The following is an 18,549-nucleotide window of genomic DNA, read 5'->3' as shown; positions in this document are numbered from 1 at the left end:
GATAAGGCCGTCAAGTGTCAGCTACCCAACCCATCAGGGTGTACCTGAACCCCCCCAAATAACAAAGTGCTGTATTCCGGTACGGGTTTTGGTTTTGCCAGGTTGCGAAAATGAAATCACAAACACAGATCTATATAATTTTAGAAGTTCACTTTTACTTTTCTCGGACCTGGTTGAGTACCCGACAAAAAATCCTGGTTGAGTTGGGTACCCTGGCAAAATCATAACCCAAGGCCTGCTCGCTTATTGCTTCGGTCCGGGTCAACCCAAATAATATTCAGTCGGGCATTTTTTATGCCCATACACAAGAATTTGAGTTCAGGCTGGGTACTCGGTAGTTATAGCTTAATTTCTCCAAAACAAGGGGAAAATTGACATTGTACTGACTATATATATAAAGGCGGAGCAACCCAGTCCTACCTCCCGACCCAGTTAAAAATTTCTTTTTAGAAACCCAGCCCTGATTCCCGGGTCGCAAAGGCGAGTGGGGGGGGGGGGGGGGGGGGGGGGGGGGGCAGCCCAATCCTGCCTTCCGGCCCAGTTATTTTTTTTTTAAAAAGCCCAGTCCTGATTCTCGGGTCGGATCCAACACCTGGCGAGGGCAGGCACCCGCCCATGCTGGATCTGACTCGTTTAACTTATTACCCCTTAGCCCCTCTTCTTCTTCGATCTTGATTTTGAGTGACCTAGCCTTTGCCCTCGTCTTCCCCAAATCCCCCGACTCCTGACAACCGATCCAATGTCGCCCAACTTTTTCTCCGACGCCGGCCGAGCTTCCCCTACAACACCGACCGCTCACGCTTCTCCTCCAAGCCTCCGACACTACTCTCGTGCTCTCGAGTGAGCGAGATGACGAGACACCGATCTTTGGGGTAATTTGACTAATCAAATATGTGCTAGTTTGATTTAATCAAATTATGACTGGATTGGAGTGGATTTAATCAAATCAACTCCGAAGTAGGGTTGATCCTGACATGAAACAATTTATTGTATTTATTTTGATCAAATTTTATTTAAAATAAAAAACAATTTACCTATTTTAGGGATAAATCCTATTTTTTGTTCCTGAATGAGCTCCTATGCATATATTCTTATGCATAAAGTCCATTTTAGTTAGTACTTTTGTATTTTGATTTATTTTGTCATAAATAAAATTTATGCATTGTTATGAACTTCAAATTATAGCACCAGTGTTATATATTGCCATTAGACAATGTTTAAGAACTTTCCGTTGAGGTTGAGAAAGATGGCAGCAAATAGTTTGATTTGTCCATATGAAATAGATTTTTATTAATAATTGTAGCCATTTTTTATTTTATCTCAAATTTTTTTCAGGGGTACTGCCAAAATTTTTTTTTGCTACACCTCTGTTTGCCCCAAGCCCCCCCCCCTCCCTCACATGAATCCTAGCTATGCCCCTTATATATATATATATATATATATATATATATATATATATATATATATATATATATATATATATATATATAGAGAGAGAGAGAGAGAGAGAGAGAGAGAGAGAGAGGAAAATGTCTACAGATGGAATCAGCATTTTACATGTCCGAAAATATGCCTTTAGTGGAGAAGCTTTGGCTGTTGATAACAGGAAATCAGACAAACGTGATGAAAGTTGAACTCTGATGTCTAACAACTAGAGAGTGAAACTTTTATTGTCAACCAAAATTTTACCTATTTGTTTTTTTTTTTCCGCTCAAGCCTATTGCTGGTGTATTCAAATCACGGTTCAATTCATGCTGTATCAGACTTCACGTAACAATTATCCTTCCAAGGTTTCCTCAAGAGGTACCTGGACGCTCCCACTTATCCAGACAACTGGAGTAGGTCAGTATACTGTGTTAATATGATCAAATTTTACCCAGCTTTCTGTATAGCTGGTGTATTCAAATACCTCCCGTGTGTGCACAGCAGAGTACATAAAGAGAATCAATTTTCGGGTTTGTACCGACTAAATTCAGCAACTTCTGTTTTCTAGCATATGCACCAGATATTAGACCATATAAAGTGAGCAGATTTTGCATTTTGTATGTTCTGCTTTTACGTATAAAGGTGTCCTTTACTCCAGTCCAACAAATAAAGAATGATAATTAAAACCAACAATCATCCTTAGTGGCTCAGAAAATAAATTCCAGGAAACCTGTCTCTTTGAACACCACATTCTGTTTTTCCTGTAATGTTCCTACATTTTTTCCTGCAACGTTCCTACATATTTTGAGGTGTTTCCCCAATACAGTTGCCCTTGAATGCTTAAGCACTTTGGAGGAGCATGCTACCCGGTTTAACTCCTGGTTGCTTCGCACCAAAGGGCACAAACAAGAATCTCATATTTTGCTTAAATTTGAATAATCTAAAAATCATCAACCCTCTGCACAATCCAAATTTTTTTCAAGTCAGCAAGATGGGAAAGTTTGTCCTCCATTAATCTGTGGAACCTTGCCTTTTCTTGTTCCCATTCTGAACCTCTGCTAGTGGGCCAATCTCATACAGTTTCAGCCCCTTTGTTCGCCCTGGAGCACCACCCTTTAGTGTAGATAGATCAAGAACATATATGATACAACAATATATTGTAAGCTCAGAATGATTATATTGGAGTTTCTGCACATAATTTAAGAATACCTCTGCTAAAACAATGTTAAGACAGCCAGAAATACCATGCTTTTCAATGTAACCAAGAAAATACGAGTATGGAAGATGCTATACTTACAAGTTGTTAGATGGTTTTCCTAATTCAGTAGTTCCACCATAAATCAAAACCTTCTGGTCCAACTGCAGTACTGAATACCCAGCAGGAAGCTGCTTAATGTTCTTCATTGCTGCACGAAGGTCATTTTAAAGAACTGTCTCACTTAAAGCTTCAGGCTAATAGGTAGTGAGTTGCTTTGGTTCTCAGATTGAGCAACCAGGCTGCCCACCAATATCCAAGCAACAACCAACACAAAATTTAAGTACATGATAACTTGACTCAGTTGTAGAGATCTGCATCTAGGCGGTTGGTTTTAACTCTAACCATAAAATGTTGACCAATGAACGGACTAATAACACAAACTTACATGACTGAATTACTTTACCGCATCCATCATTGAGACCCAAGATTTTCTACACGATAAAGTTCATCAGATCAATGTGTATATAATACATCATCCACAAATCAAATGACGCATAATTTGGATAAGATAGATGGAGAAGGTACCTTAAGATTTTCATAACAGGTTTGAAGATCATCATTGACTAATATGTGTTCAAAAACTCCTGAGGATCTACCCTGCTCCAGCTCCACTTTTGCATTTCTAAGACGCTTCTGGATTTGTTCCTCTGTTTCAGTTCCCCTGTTTGTAATCAACAGCTTTCTCCATAAAGTGGAATAAATAGGCTGAGATTATAGGTTTGAATATTCAAAGCTACCGTTCACGTAGGCGCTTCTCAAGCACTTCAAAGGTTGGTGGACAGATAAAGATGAACACTGCTTCAAGGGGACTTGCCTTGACAGATTTTGCTCCTTGAACATCGATATCAAGAATGCACCTCTACAATCCAACCAAACATGTAAGCATAAACCAATAGTTTTGTGGTTTAAAAGAGAGATATTTTCCATGGAGCAACAGTTAGGGTGCCATACCCTTCCAGCATTTGTTACAGCCTCCACAGCATTGAGACTTGTGCCATAGAGATTCCGGTGCACAGAAGCTGATTCAAGAAACTTGCACTCCCTTATATCCTTCTCCATCTTATGTCGCTCTGTAAAGTGATAGTGAACTCCATCCTTCTCCCCTATTCTTGGAGACCGAGTTGTATGGCTTACAGAAAACCCAAATGTGGATGGAAATTCATTCATCAGTTTGGAAATCAAAGTGCCCTTCCCCACTCCAGAAGGACCACTGATGACTATTGGCTTGGGGTAATCACCACTCACCCCTTTACTCCAAGCCACTACCTGAGTTTCCAAACTTTTCCTCTGCTCTTTAATAAAAGGGGTGTCCTCCTATCCATTCCCACAAGTGAGAAAATATCATTATGAGGACATCTACTTATAAGGCATAACAAGAGATGAACCACAAATCTACATAACCAGGTTGCAGTTCCACTACAAGCAACTGTCACTGACAGTTCTTGTTTGGTGCACTCAGAAAATTCTTTGTTAAGGATCAAACATATTATGCGCATAACATAGCATCCTAAACACTTTGGCAGTCTCTGAAAGACAATGTTTTTGAGTGGAATGCAAGGAACCATGTAGGATAGGAGATCAAATATTATATTTATAGGACAAAGACACTTCAACTAAGCACAGTCTTGGAAGACAACTTTAAGAACTGCAACAATCTCTAGTCCTGAGTTATCAGGTGGTGCTCATTCCACTAAAGAAAATGTCAGCTTGGAAAATTGTTGGCCACAAAAAATGTCATAACCATGAATATACAGAAAATTTCTTCAAAACAAGCAAGGAGAAAGTAGATCTAACAGGCATAGCAAAGTTTGTCATCTTAACAACAACAAAACTAGAACACACGAGAAAAGTATGAGGAACTTCCCAAGACAGTAAATGGAACAGTTGAGTTCCCAAGGAATGAATAAAATGTCGGATTAACTTGTTTGCCAAATACAGAAAGCCTGGCTAGAAAGTTATAAACTGAAATGCAGTACCGTATCAATGCAGTGAATGTCGGATTAACTGGTTTACCAAATACAGAAGGCCTGGCTAGAAAGTTATAAAATTGAAATGCAGTACCGTATCAATGCAGTGATTTTGTCAAAACAACTAACAAAAAGAAATAGCATGTGCTCCAGAACATGCTCATCAAAGAAAAAAAAATTACAGCGAAGATCAAGTGACTTATTGTTCCACGTTCTCATTCAATCATAACAATAGAACAACATCAAAAGAGAAGGGAGACAAAAAACAAATCAAGATCAACCTCAAGAAACCATGCAAAATCATCTGTTGGAGAATCTCTCTTCAAGACCAATATCCTCTCTCTGTTCAAAAGCACAGCAGAATGGCCTTTACAAGGGCCTGGCTTTGTCCCTAACACTGTTGGAGTTATCCTACACCACCATGCACACACATCAACAATTTCAATTCCAGGCTCGTGAATTTGAATACAAGAGTACAAATTTCTGTAATTAGGCATACCATTTCCCAATCAACTTGTCAAAAATAAGTACAACATATGGCAGACTTCCACCATCAGACCCTCCAATCACATACTGAGCAATTCAACAAACAAGTATAAGAAACACAACCAACTAACGAGCATTGAAGACCAACACAATCTAGATTCATTGCCTAAAGCCCACTGAAGAACCACGAAGAAGATGCAAAATATGCTCATATTCACTCACTATTTTGTCACCCACTACCGTAGTGGTCTGGCAACATCTGGATTCCAAGTCTAACCCAGTCGGGTTAACATCCTGCAGGACTTCAGGAAAGAAATTCTGCACTTCCCCCTGATTATAGAAGAGAAAAGAAATCATAACCATAAATCCAAAACAACTAGAAATTCCATTAAGAATGGCTCCTAATTTCAACTAGGAACAATAAATGTTGTTACTTTTTCTCTTTTTTCCCCAACTATGCACTTTTTTCTTCTTTCCCTTCCTCTCTAACTATTATGAAACCAACTTTAATTTTTTATATAAAAGCTGCATGCTCTCACCATCAATGATTTCACACCCAATATCAATGCTTGGTCCTGCACAACAGAGGTGGAGCAACAACTCAAAAACCAAATACCACCAATCGATCTAGCCCACAGAAAGAAAAAATAAAAGTTACATACAACTACATATTAAACAACAAACACCACCCATCTTTTCTTTCCCTTGAGGAAAGTTGCGGACTAAAACAGAACACTCAAGAAATGGAACAACATTAATTTCTTCACAAAGGAAAAATAAGGCCCATCAATTCAGATCATGAGATGCCCAGCGTTCTTTTTCCATCATAAACAAAGGAAAAACTGCCGGAAATTGTGAACAGCATAAAAACCATGCTAGAAGACCAAAACCCAAAAGTTTTTTCCATTCACTTTTTCAAATACTGAATAAAAAATCTCCACCAGATTTAGTTTCTTCTGTTACAAAGGATAGAACAGCATAAAAACCATGATAGAAGACCAAAACCCAAAAGTTTTTTCCATTCACTTTTTCAAATACTGAATAAAAAATCTCCACCAGATTTAGTTTCTTCTGTTACAAAGGATAGAACAGCATAAAAACCATGATAGAAGACCAAAATCCAAAACTTTTTTCCATTCACTTTTTCAAATACTGAATAAAAAATCTCCACCAGATTTAGTTTCTTCTGTTACAAAGGAAAATTCGAGAGAGAGAGAGATGGGTTTAGACCCAATACCTAGCTTTCAGGAACTCGCCAAAGAAGTTGGGGTCTTTCTATTTCTTCTCCCTCTCCTCCTTCCTTTGTTTCCCTTTCCCTTGAGTTCCTTATGCAAAACTCCAAGCAGAAGCCTAACCCACCAAAAAAAAAGACAAAAACAAGAAATAGAAGACCTAAATTTTCAACCATTGGTGGTAAATGTGAGTGAGAGTTTTGATGAAACAGTGGAAATGGGTTAGCACAAAGTCACCTGTTCAACAAACCAATGCAGATTCAAGATTGAACAAATAGTGGGCAATAAACCAGGCAAGAAGTTCAGAAAAACAGCCTTCAAAATACCACTTTGAACGCTTGCTGCTTCCTACAAATAGCTGCTGGGTGTTCTTGTCGTGCACTTTTTCTCTACTTTCTACCAAAAAGAATTCAATTCAAAATTGAAGAAACATTTTCTGTCCAAAATAACTATTGAAACGTTTGCAGCCATAAAAAAAGGAAGAAGAGGGCCCATGCCAGGCAAATGCCCAGGTTACCTTTGAATTTTGGGAACACTTCTGTCATTGTGTGGGAGTGGTGTCCTTCCGTTTTCCAAAAGACAACTCTTGCCATTTCTGAATGTGGCACAGTGGCAGTTCTAAACTTTCAAGCATGTTTTTCGGGGCCTATACTTTTTGCAGTGTCCTACAGATATGTGTGATGCTGTGGACAAGACAACCCCTGATGGTGCAACAAGGGCTGGTCAACTTCGCCAAACTTTTGCTTGAAAGTAGGCCCACCAGTAGGCCTACATGGCTGTGTATGAGACCTAAACATGGGAGTCCGGCATTAAGCAGCTGAATGCCCTCCATCAGGCCTTGGGCCCCACAATTGAAGGGTGATCAGGTGCTTAATACACAAATATTTGTGCAATCACACAACACAAGAGGACAACCCGCCAAACCTCCATGGCCATGAGACAACAAACCAAACAAAACCAGTTCGGGGCAGTCCCATATGTGAGAACGGACTGCCCCTGCCCTGGTTAGTCCACGCCTCTCTCTCGAAGCCTCGGCTGCTCTAAGTCGTCGAGGATGTTGATTTTTTTAAATTTTTATTGACTACTTTTTACTGTTTTAATATATAAAATATTTTATATTAAAATATTATTAAAAATAAAATTTTATTAAATTATTGAATATATGTTGCCAATGTCACTATCAACGTGTCATAACATGTCCGGTCGTGTTATGACCCAAAATGACGTGTCCCTGACATAGCTTCAAAGCCCCCTCGTGACCCTCCCCTTCTTCCGTGCGAAATGAGTTTGTGCTAAATCTATTTGGCACTAAACTGGAGCTAAAGCACGCCGACTGTCCATCGCACACGTTGAAAGATGGTCAGTGCGCAAAAAAACATAAAATCACATTGAAAATACTTTAATAGCTTTCAGAGCGAGAATAAAAGGTCCCGCTAACGGTTTACGACCTTTACTGATGCTTTTAGTGCATCACTAAAGACCTTTTAAAAAAAAATGCGCTCAGTTTTTATTGGCGCACTAAGGCATCGCTAAAGGTCTTTTTTTTTTTGCCTAAAAACTGTATTTTTGGTGCGAGTTCTGCATTTTTTGTGCTAACCGTCTATCAATGCTCACGATGAACGATTAGCGCACTTTAACTCCAATTTAGTACCAACATGGTTTAGCACATACCTATTACTCTCTCTCTTTATATATATATATATATATATATATATATATATATATATATATATATATATAAAGAGAAAGCGGTAGCTGCTTCATCGTTACCTACTTTTTCAAAAAGCACTTATCTTGGCCGTTGGATCTAAATGAGATTCAAGGGCCAAGATACTCCATATTTAAACCTATCCACTATGGATGGCGATGGGGGACAACCGGTCCCGCCTTGCCCTGTTTGGACGGGGGATGAAGGGCATAAAACAGGGATGGAGGCGGGGATGAAAGTTAAAATCTATCCCTGTGCAGGGATGGAGGCAGGGATGAACCTACGCTTTCCTCCGCCCTGCCCCGCCTCGTCCCCAATTAGGGATGGCAGTGGACCGGGGGAAAGCGGGGGCCCGCCTCGCCCCGTTTGGATCGGGGATGGAGGGCATGAAACGGGGATGGAGACAGGGATGAAGGTTAAAATTCATCCCCGTGCGGGGATGGAGGCGGGGATGGACTGACACGTTCCCCCGCCCCATCTTCGCCTCATCCCCTTTATATTTTCTCTTATTGTTTACTAACCCTAACTCCCTAAGTTCCTAACCCTGGAGCCGGGCCATCGCCTCTTTCCCTTCCGGCTTCCCCATCTGCATTAACGTTGGAGCCGGGTCGTCGCCGACGCCATCTCTCCCTCCTTCCATCTCTGTCGCTGCCTCACCAAGCCTCTCTCTCTCTCTCTCGCGCGCGTGCGACAAAGGAGAGTTTTTCACAACACCTCACCGTCTTCAATGTCTTGATCTCGGTTTGTTGTCATATTGCAGTTCCTCTTTCTTGCAGGAGGACTTGGATTTTTTGTCATATTGTTGTTATTCCATCTCTGGTATTTTCTCCCTCTCTCTGATGGTTTAATGGGTTCTCAAATTGGAGTACCATTTGGGCTGTTCCGATGCTAACAGTAGTCATATTTGAAACCTAAATTTGGTCCTTTATGGTTGCCATTGAAGATGATTGATCTGTTTTCATTATTGATTTCCTGTTATGAATATAAATTTTATCGGTTTGGTTTTTTTTTCATAAACTTGAATTGTAAGTGGATAATGCTTTGTGTTTGTCATCATTTTTGCATATACATCAACAGTGTCTCTATTTTTTTTATCAAATTTAGAGGAATGTGACTATTTGGTTGCCCATTATGAGGATTTTCTATGATTCTACTATGAGTAATCACATGAAGTGGGTATTCTTGTGAATGGTGATGACTATATGATTTTAATAGGAAACTTAGAAGTATCTGAATATTTCATAAGTCTTCATTAAGTTTCTGTTGTTAAGTTGTTTTAGCTTTGTTTGCCCTTAGCACTACCATGTTTGCTATTCTTCACTCTTGCCAGCAACCATCATTCGACCATCACCATAGGCTTTGGCCCCCACAATTTTATTTTGTTTGGGAACTCACGAGAATCCCAATTTCATCATTTTCTCATGAATTCTCCAAATACCTTCACCATTATAATTTAATTTACCATTTAAAGGTGGCAATTGTATTGTTTGAAGCTTCAGGTGTCATTAATTTTATCTTTTCTTAAAAACTATAGGCATACTTTGTTTTGGAGAATGGTTTTCTTATAGGGGATGGGGACGGGGGCGGGGGCAGGGATTAGAATGTTGAGACGGGGCAGGGGTGGAGACCTTGTCCCCCGCCCCGCCCCGGTCCACTGCCATCCCTATCTCCAATCCTTCAAAGAATGATTATAGACCAAGGGGAAACGGGCCCCCGCCTCGCCCCCGTTTGGACTGGGGATGGAGGACTTGAAACGGGGATGGAGGTTAAAATCCATCCCCATGCCGGGATGGAGGTTTGGATTTTGAGACAGGGTGGGGGTGGAGACCTTGTCCCCCCAAGCTTCTCCTTGTTCCGGCATGGATTTGTGGCAAGATGAGAAAACAAGTCACTCTTTCTCTCCATGAGCCTAGATGGAGAAAGATGGGGAAATACATAAAGAAGAAGCGGTGATGAAGCGATGAAGGTATCACAGGGTTACCTCGGCCTATAGACAAGGGCAAGGGCACTGGCTAAGCAGGCCAAGCCCATACCTCAAACCTTCACAAGCCCATCTTGTTATGGTTTTTTCTATAGGTTATTAGCTTGTGCTTTTGCAGTGTCCTACAGACAAACAAGCTCCGTTCAAATCTAGTTCTTTATTTTGATAGTTGGCTTTGGTCAGCTGATTTACGAACTTTCTAGTGAAAAATGTTATCATTCATTGAATCGCAATGCATATTTGGCATTTTTTTATTTTCTCTCTCTGTGTGTAAGTGGAATGGATTTTTTTTTTATAGCTTTCTTGCTTTTAGTATTCAAAATTTGTTTTGGTACTGGTTCTATTCAGTCTCAAAACATGTTTCCATGACAGTCCTCTCTTTTTCAGCTGTAACTACAAGGTTTAGCTTATCATGATGATCTATACCAGAAATGTGTGTTCAAAAAATGCATAAACATTAATTTCTTAAAAAAAAACATTATCATTAAAAATATTATGAAAACACACTAGGCTTGCCCTAAGCCCTGCTTGCTTAAACCAACGATTAGCATATATAACATTTGATTCCTGTGAACTGAATTATTTGAAAAAACCTAAAAGATGGAATTTACGAAGGTACATTTATTTAATTTAAAAGTTTCACAACGAATAGCTAAAATTCCTATTGCCAACCAGTTTATGAGTTACATGGTAATGCAACTTATCTTGTTAATGGATTCATTACAAAATAGCATCTAATTGTGGAATATGTTTGTGAACCTGCAGTGCCTAGTTTCAAATCTATTTTTGATTTTCAGACATGGTTTGGAATCACCCTATAAACAGTATTGAAATATGGTTCCACAACTCCAAGCTTGATAATCAAGATGATGGGCCGATTGGTAGGATGAGCCTCTGATTGTTGATCGTCCAAGTATGTAGAGACTTCATGTGGCCATGATACGTGGTTTTTTTCAAGTATCATGTTTGTAAATTGCATTAATGTGATGACATTCTTTGTGCTTGTTACTTGCACCTGGGTGCACGTTTAATGCCTTAAAGAAAGGAAAGGAATTGGCAATTTAAAAACTAGCAACACCTTAGTTTGAAGCCACAAGTGAAAACAGTAAGTGTGCCTGCCCACACATGGCTAAGCCCTCGTGCAATGGATCTTGTCTCGTCAGTGTGCCTGCCCACGCACCCACCCTCACATCTCCAAGGCATGTAACACATTTCCAAGTTTTTTTGGTGAGATTTGTGAATACTTGTCACATGCATTACTACAGAAATCTGGACGTGTTATCAAAATCTAAAAGAACTATTGATGCCCATTTACTTTAAATTTTCAAAGTAAAAAGTAATTCAAAATCACATTTAAGAGTATGCAGCACTCGCAATCCTCACCCACAGAAAATTTCAGATTACATCAAATAAAAAACTTTGTTATCCACCACCACTTATATTTTCAAACTATAGCATTTGCAGCACTCGTAATCCTCGCCCACAGATCAACACATTCCTTGCCGATAGGCCCTGTAATTGCTGATCATGTATCAGAAGTTCATCTGTGATTGGTCCATCCATTCCCCCAACATCCAGAATGACTGAAACTTTTGCAGCTCTTGCAGCACATTAAATGAGATCACATTACGAAATTGTCCAAATCCACTTATACATAAGTAAATTTAATCAAATTAAATTACACTAAAAAATCATCCAAACAAATGCAAATTTACAGCAGTTTGATACGGTAGCTTATGCAAGAATGAAGTGGCCTACACCAAGTATTCCATTGATTGGTTCCTCTAGAATTGGTTGTTACTCATCACTAGATTCATGGAAGATAACATGGCTCAGCAATGTGTATGCGGTTGAGGTGACCAGAAAAAGTACACTGTACAGGTTGCAAGACAAACCTACGACAACTCTTTTTCAATGCTTTTTTAGCATCAACTCTTTTTCATACCATCTAGTATCAAATTCTTCAATTGTTTTTAAATTGTAAAACCATGCATTCCAATGCTTTTTAAATTTTGAATAACTTTTATGGAAATTTCCCACAATCTTTTGTATGATATGCCACATGCATAACCTATGCAATGTATATGGTAATACCTCTTTTATTGCTGCCAACATTGCTGGAAAGGTCTGCCACCTGTTGCGCATAACTATTATTGAAAAAGCCAAACAAAGGTTTCCTTTTTTTGTCTACAAGCAATGCACATCCAAACACAATCGATTGACTATGATCGTTAATTCCTGTAAATGAGGCAAACAAAATCAGATAATTATTTGTTTTATATGTTGTGTCAAATACATTTGCATCTTCAAAATAATACTCGTGATCTAGCATCAGCCAAAAAACAATTGTTGATATCTCTATTGGCATCAACCTGAATAGCATAGTAGAAATCTGTATTTTCTTCCTTCTTTTTTACAAAATAGTGCAATGCAATTTGGCAATCTTTGCCATAATATTTTTTATTCTTCTTTCAATATGCACCCTAAGTTGTTTCTCAATAAAAAAATTATTTTTTATTCCTTCTGCTTCATCTGTTAAGACATGCATCACTTGAAAAGGTTTCATACTAAATTCGATCAATGTATTTATCATCTTTTTTTTGAGGCATATTGATTCTTTTTGCCGACTTGTGTATACTTATTTTAGATGAAGAATGCAATACATGATTGTATCCCAATCAAATATTAAGAATAACCCACTTCTTTTTATTGAGACAATTCAATGGTCATTCTTACTTTACAATTACTTCTCTTAATAACTCTTTCCTTCTTTAACTCTTTTGTTGGTTTCTTAAAGTCTTTATTTGTGCATGCAAAATATTTTCATACAATTATTCCCCCTTTTTTTTCTAAAAGCATTTGTTTTAATATCAAAGTCACCCATGCACATCACTCTCAAATTTCATGCCCTTAATATGTATAATTGTCAATAGCACACTTGGCACGTACACCTTATTTCAATTTCCATAACACCACCTTCATTTGCATCCGTAGACGTAAGATGAACATCATTTTCTTTATTTAATTTTGTAACAAATTCCTCAACACCATTCACATCCAAACACATATCTATAGTATCACAATTCCCCATGTCGTCAACCAAACACATATCTACATTATCACATTTTCTCACATCTTCAACCAAACATATATCTACATTATCACATTTTTCTCCCATCTTCAGACAAACACATATTTGGTCTTTGAATGTTAACATACATGTCCAGCTTCCTTGCCACGTTAAGATTTGTAGAACAACAACTTGTCTTCATAGCTTCAACCTATTAAAAGAACAAACTCATTAAACCAGAAAATTTACACAATTACTCAAAGACATCCATTTAAAGAGAGAGAGAGAGAGAGAGAGAGAAATAATAGAAAAACCAATTAAAAAAAGAGAAAAAATTACTAAGTTTTTGAAGGACCCATGTTACATAACTTACAACGCTTTCATTTTTATGATAGTATATATGAAAACTGATGATAAGTTATGATGTTACAATACTTACAACACTTTCATTCAAACAGGGCCCAAGTAATCATGATTTCTCATCTTTAGTTTCAAACACAGATGTGACACAACTACCTTGCCCATGGATTGAATTGCAATTCCCAAACATGTATTTATCAATAATATGAACTAGCATAAAAGGATGTCACTATGGAACCATACTATATTTAATTAATAACAAGAAGAATATTTAATTAATAACAAGAAGAAAGAAATCGAGTCTATTAAATCTGAAACAGAAAAGGCCATAGTAGCAAAGAAAACAATAACTGCACCATGCAATGTAGCATACTTGTAGCATGTTCAGTATAGCATATGTGAAATGACTAGAAATGGAATCCAATTCCATCAAATTTCTCTTTTTCCCATTTTTTCAAATAATTTAGTTCACATGAATCAAATGTCACCCATGCTAATGGTTGGTTTAAGCAAGCATAGCTTAGGGAAAGCCTTGTGTTTTTTCATAATATTTTTAATGATAATATGTTTTTTAAGAAATTGATGTTTATGCATTTTTTGAACACACATTTCTGGTATAAATCATCATGATATGCTAAACCTTGTAATTACAGTTGAAAAAGACAGGACTGTCATGGAAACATGTTTTGAGACTTGAATGGAACCAATACCAAAATAAATTTTGAATACTAAAAGCAAGAAAGACATACAAAAAAATTTCATTCCACTTACACAAACACAAAGACAGAAAAAAAAATGCCAAATATGTATTGTGATTCAATGAATGCTAACATTTTTCACTGGGAAGTTCATAAATCAGCTGACCAAAGCCAACACTGGATCAAAATACAGAACTACATTTGAACAGAGCTTGTTTGTCTTTTGCACAAGCTAATAACCTACAGAAAAATCCACAACAAGATGGGTTTGTGAAGGTCGGAGGTGTGGGCTTGGCCTGCTCAGCCAGTGCCCTTGACCTTGTCCATAGGCCGAGGTAACCCTGCGATACCTTCATCGCTTCATCACCACTTCTTCTTCTTAATGTATTTCCCCATCTTTCTCTCTCTAGGCTCATGGAGAGAGAGAGAGAGGGAGAGAGCGAGAGAGAGAGAGAGCGAGAGAGAGAGAGAGAGAGAGAGAGACTTGTTTTCTTATCTTGCCACAAATTCATGATGGAAGAAGGAGAAGCTTGGGCGGGTCGTGTTGCAGAGATTTAGGGCTGAGAGACAGAGAGAGGTTGCCCTGCTGTGTGAAAACGATGGCGGGTTGACCCTGCTCTCTTGTGTTGCTTGGCTTCTTTGAAGTTGTAGAGATTGCAGAAATTTGGGGATGGTGACAGAGATTACAAAAGGAGTCACTGAAGGGACGGTCATGGCGCAACAGGAGGGACCGTAATGGCCACAACAATCAGAGGGACGGTAATGGCGCAGTAGCAGGACTCGTCAGAGGAAGTTAATGGCCACAACAACAGAGAGAGAGAGAGATGGGAAAGGGGTAAACACAAGGTGTCGATAGGTATATCTCATTTAGATCCAACGGACAAGATAAGTGCATTTTGAGAAAACAGAGAAGCAACTACCACTCTCTCTCTCGCCCAAATTGTTCTTCTAGAAGATTATTGTTATGGGAGGATCTTAATCGAGTGCTTCTCTGGTGATCACATTATATTGGGAGATTTTAACTGTTTATTGTCTATTCAAGACTCGAATAATTTAGTGATGCCCAATCCGTCGATCAGAGGATTCCAAGATTTCGTTGCCGCCAATCAACTATACCCAATGCCATTATCTGGAGAAAGGTTTACTTGGTCTAACCGACGGGCACAACCATGTTGTAGGGTGCTAGATAGAGTCTTAATTTCACCTGGACTCCTTGAGATCATCCTAGATATAAAGGGGTGGATTCTTCCCCCAACCGTGTCCGACCATGGTCAGGTGATCGTGCAATGGGGAGGAGGTTTTAGATCAGTTCGTCGCTTTTCTTTCTAGCAGTGGTGGTTAACTGAACAAGAGTTTCATTTAGTGGTTGAGGGCTCGTGGGGTTTGGGGGTTCATGAAGACAATGCTGCTATCCGATATCAAAAGAAGCTTTTGCGCCTAGCGAAGAATATTAAACTTTGGTTGCAAAGGCGGTCTGTGAGTAAGTTTCACGAGATGGCGGAATGGGAGGCAGAGATCTCAGCACTATTCAACCTATTATCTTTCACCGAAGGGATGTCGGACACGCAGCTGCAGGGGTTGCAAAGCAGACTTGCTGAACGGACAATGTTATTGAAACGTTGGAGGCTAAAAGAGGAGTTGAAGTGGAAGCAGCGTGCTCGGGTGAAATGGTTGGCAGCAGGGGATGAAAATACTCGTTTTTTTCATTCTTTTGCTTCTGATCGGTTTAGACGAAGTATCCTTCAATCGATCACAATTGATGGGGTGTTGTGGGAAGGCCAGAATCTTGTGCCAGCGGTATCCTACTATTTCGAGAAGCTTTATTCTATTCCGCCAAATACAGGGGGTAATATTGGGCATGAGTTATTTCTTTCTCTTCAACCGGATCAGGTCTTAACCTTGCAACGTAGGTTTTAAGAAGCAGAAATCATGAACGCAATTAAGGATTTGTCGGGTTGGAAGGCACCGGGAGTAGATGGTTTCCTTGTAGATTTTTTCAAAGTATTTTGGAGAGTAGTGAAGAGCGATTTATGTACAGTGCTTGATGAGTTTCATCGTAACTCTAGACTGCCTAAGCAGTGTCATGTCGGATTAATCTCTCTTATTCCAAAAGAAAGCGCTGCCACAGATATTATGCGCTTTCGTCCCATTTCCATAATGGGAGCCTTGTATCGTATAGTCGCAAAGGTATTAGCCTCAAGACTGAAATTGGTGGCGTCTAATCTTTTTTCTGCTTTTCAGTTTGCTTTTATTCCTAATAGAAGAGTTCAACAAGCATATATTTCGGCTTCAGAGGTCATTCACTCCATGCACGCGAGTCGTACTCCTTACTTCGTGTTGAAGCTTGATTTTAATAAAGCATATGATTCTGTGTACTGGCCTTTTTTGTTGCAAGTGGTGAATCACATGGGATTCGGCAGCCGTTTTTCCAGATGGGTGTCAGAGCTTATTACCAATGCACAAGCCATGGTGTCCATTAACGAGGTAAAGGGTGAGCAATTTTCTTTGTGGCGTGGCTTACGACAGGGATGTCCGCTATCTCCGCTGTTGTTTAATACAGTGGCAAAAGGACTTGCGGTGATTCTTAGACGAGCGCAGACAAGGGGCTTCCTACAGTCATTGTATATCCGAGGCTTTTCTGGTCATATTATACAATATGCAGACGATATGCTAGTTTTTGGAAGGGCTTCAATACAGCAGATGCTTCGCGTTAGGCTTATTCTCATGTTTTTTGCAGCGTTGTCTGGGCTGAAGCTAAATGAAAATAAGTGTTCGATCACGCTTCTGAATGGCGATCCGACCAGTCAAAATGCGGCGGAAAAAAATTTTCAACTGCGCTATAGGGCCATGGCCGATCAAGTACTTGGGCCTCCCCCTACAAGTCAAGTCAACCTCTAAAACATCATGGGCACCCGTGGTTGACAAGGTGTGTCTTAAGCTTCAGTCTTGGCGTGCAAGATATTTGTCTCTTGCGGGCAGAATTACTTTAATCAGGCATGTTTTGTCAGCAATTCCGGAATTTTTCATGTCGGTCTGTGTCATGCCTGTCAATGTTGAGCATCAACTTAAGAGCGTCTTGTCAAGGTTTTTGTGGCGTGGTGTAAATGGACCTTATAAGAGGCACTTGGTGGGATGGGACTCCATCGTTATGCCAAGGAATATGGCTGGCTTAGGAATTTTTGCTTTGCGTAAAAGGAGTGTGGCATTGGCTGTGAAGCAGTGCTGGTTGGCTCATACGTCACAGGATGCTTGCGCAAACTTCCTCCGGCTAAAATATGGTCTAATCGATTCGCTTGCTGTTCGTCGGGGGGCTCGTGGACCATACACATCGCATTTGAGGAAAATGTGGTTTAGGGCATTGCGTTTGTTTCTTGACAGGGATTTGGACGTGGGGGTAGACGGATCTTGGCTTCAATGGGCAGTCTCGAATGCGGGAGTTTTCCAAGTCCACAAGGTCTACCGTTCTCTTTTGCCTCCAGGTCAGGGCTGGATCTTCAACAATGTTTTATGGGCGAAGGGACCATCTCCGAGGACCAAGGTATTGACTTGGTTGATTCTTCATGACCGGATACAGACCCATAACAATATCAAGAGGATGGGTTTTCAGTTTCCCAGTTGGTGTGTGCTTTGTCGACAGGCCGAAGAAACTACACAACATCTCTTCTGGTCGTGTGAAGTGTTTCAAGAATTGTTTTCAAAAACTTGGAGGGCTCCATCAGTTGTTGTGCGGGAGGGTTGCTTTGCGTTAGATCTTATCCTCGGCCCTGCTATAATTAGATGCGAAATGAAGTAGAGGACTATTTGGAGAGTTTGGTTATTTACAGGGTGGTGGTTCATATGGATGGCCAGAAATGATGCTACTTTTCGGGATGTCCCGTTCAACCTTAACCGGTTGACCCATAGGGTCTTGGCTGATGTGTATGCTATCTTACGCATATATCTCAAAGACCTGCCTCTGCCACAAACCGATCCTCATATAGATGTTTGTGGTCCTCAATGAGTGTTCTGTTTTGTGTTATTGGTGTTCTCATGTTATGTTGTTGTGTTTGTGTTTGTGCTTGTGGGTCTCAACGCTTTGTTGAGTTTCACTTTTAAGTAACGTTGATCGCTTTTCGTCTCTCTCTCTCTCTCTCTCTACATATATAGACACAGATGGTAGAACGTAGTTGGCTGTTCCAATCTGGTGAAGACGATTAAGGGCTTTAGCTATGGTAATGACCATTGAGCAGGGATACAAACATCGCTTAAGTGTTTGCCTGTGTGACACAGGCCAATGACAGCATTTTGAGTGAAGCCTCACTACTAAGCAAGCCCAGGATCTACTTCAAATGACCACCACTAAAGCCCTTTTTGAGCGGTGGAAT

General features: G+C 39.7%; 1 protein-coding gene and 1 long non-coding RNA gene across 2 annotated transcripts in view; both read right to left on the bottom strand.

Moving 5' to 3' along the window:
• Positions 1-3,989, bottom strand: part of LOC149828908 (guanylate kinase 1-like) — a 29,699-nt gene extending 25,710 nt beyond the window's left edge. The window contains exons 1-5 of the mRNA XM_090017795.1: positions 3,635-3,989; positions 3,421-3,542; positions 3,209-3,344; positions 3,069-3,114; positions 2,723-2,831 (exon numbers count right to left, since the gene is read on the bottom strand). Coding sequence (XP_089873921.1) covers positions 2,723-2,831; positions 3,069-3,114; positions 3,209-3,344; positions 3,421-3,542; positions 3,635-3,850 — 629 coding nt within the window. The 5' untranslated portion in view covers positions 3,851-3,989. The remainder of the gene's footprint in view (positions 1-2,722; positions 2,832-3,068; positions 3,115-3,208; positions 3,345-3,420; positions 3,543-3,634) is intronic.
• A 1,083-nt stretch (positions 3,990-5,072) lies between these two features.
• Positions 5,073-6,329, bottom strand: LOC149828907 (uncharacterized). Its single transcript, XR_016434364.1, has 3 exons — positions 5,571-6,329; positions 5,359-5,466; positions 5,073-5,223 (listed from the first exon to the last, which is right to left on the bottom strand). It is a non-coding gene; the product is annotated as an uncharacterized LOC149828907 (long non-coding RNA).
• Between the last annotated feature and the right edge of the window lie 12,220 nt (positions 6,330-18,549).

The sequence above is a fragment of the Nuphar pumila genome, chromosome 9, assembly GCF_984573655.1.
Source record: "Nuphar pumila chromosome 9, dmNupPumi1.hap1.1, whole genome shotgun sequence".
NCBI lineage: Eukaryota > Viridiplantae > Streptophyta > Magnoliopsida > Nymphaeales > Nymphaeaceae > Nuphar > Nuphar pumila.
Note: the sequence above shows the minus strand (reverse complement) of the source record. Positions and strands in the feature narration are given on the sequence as shown.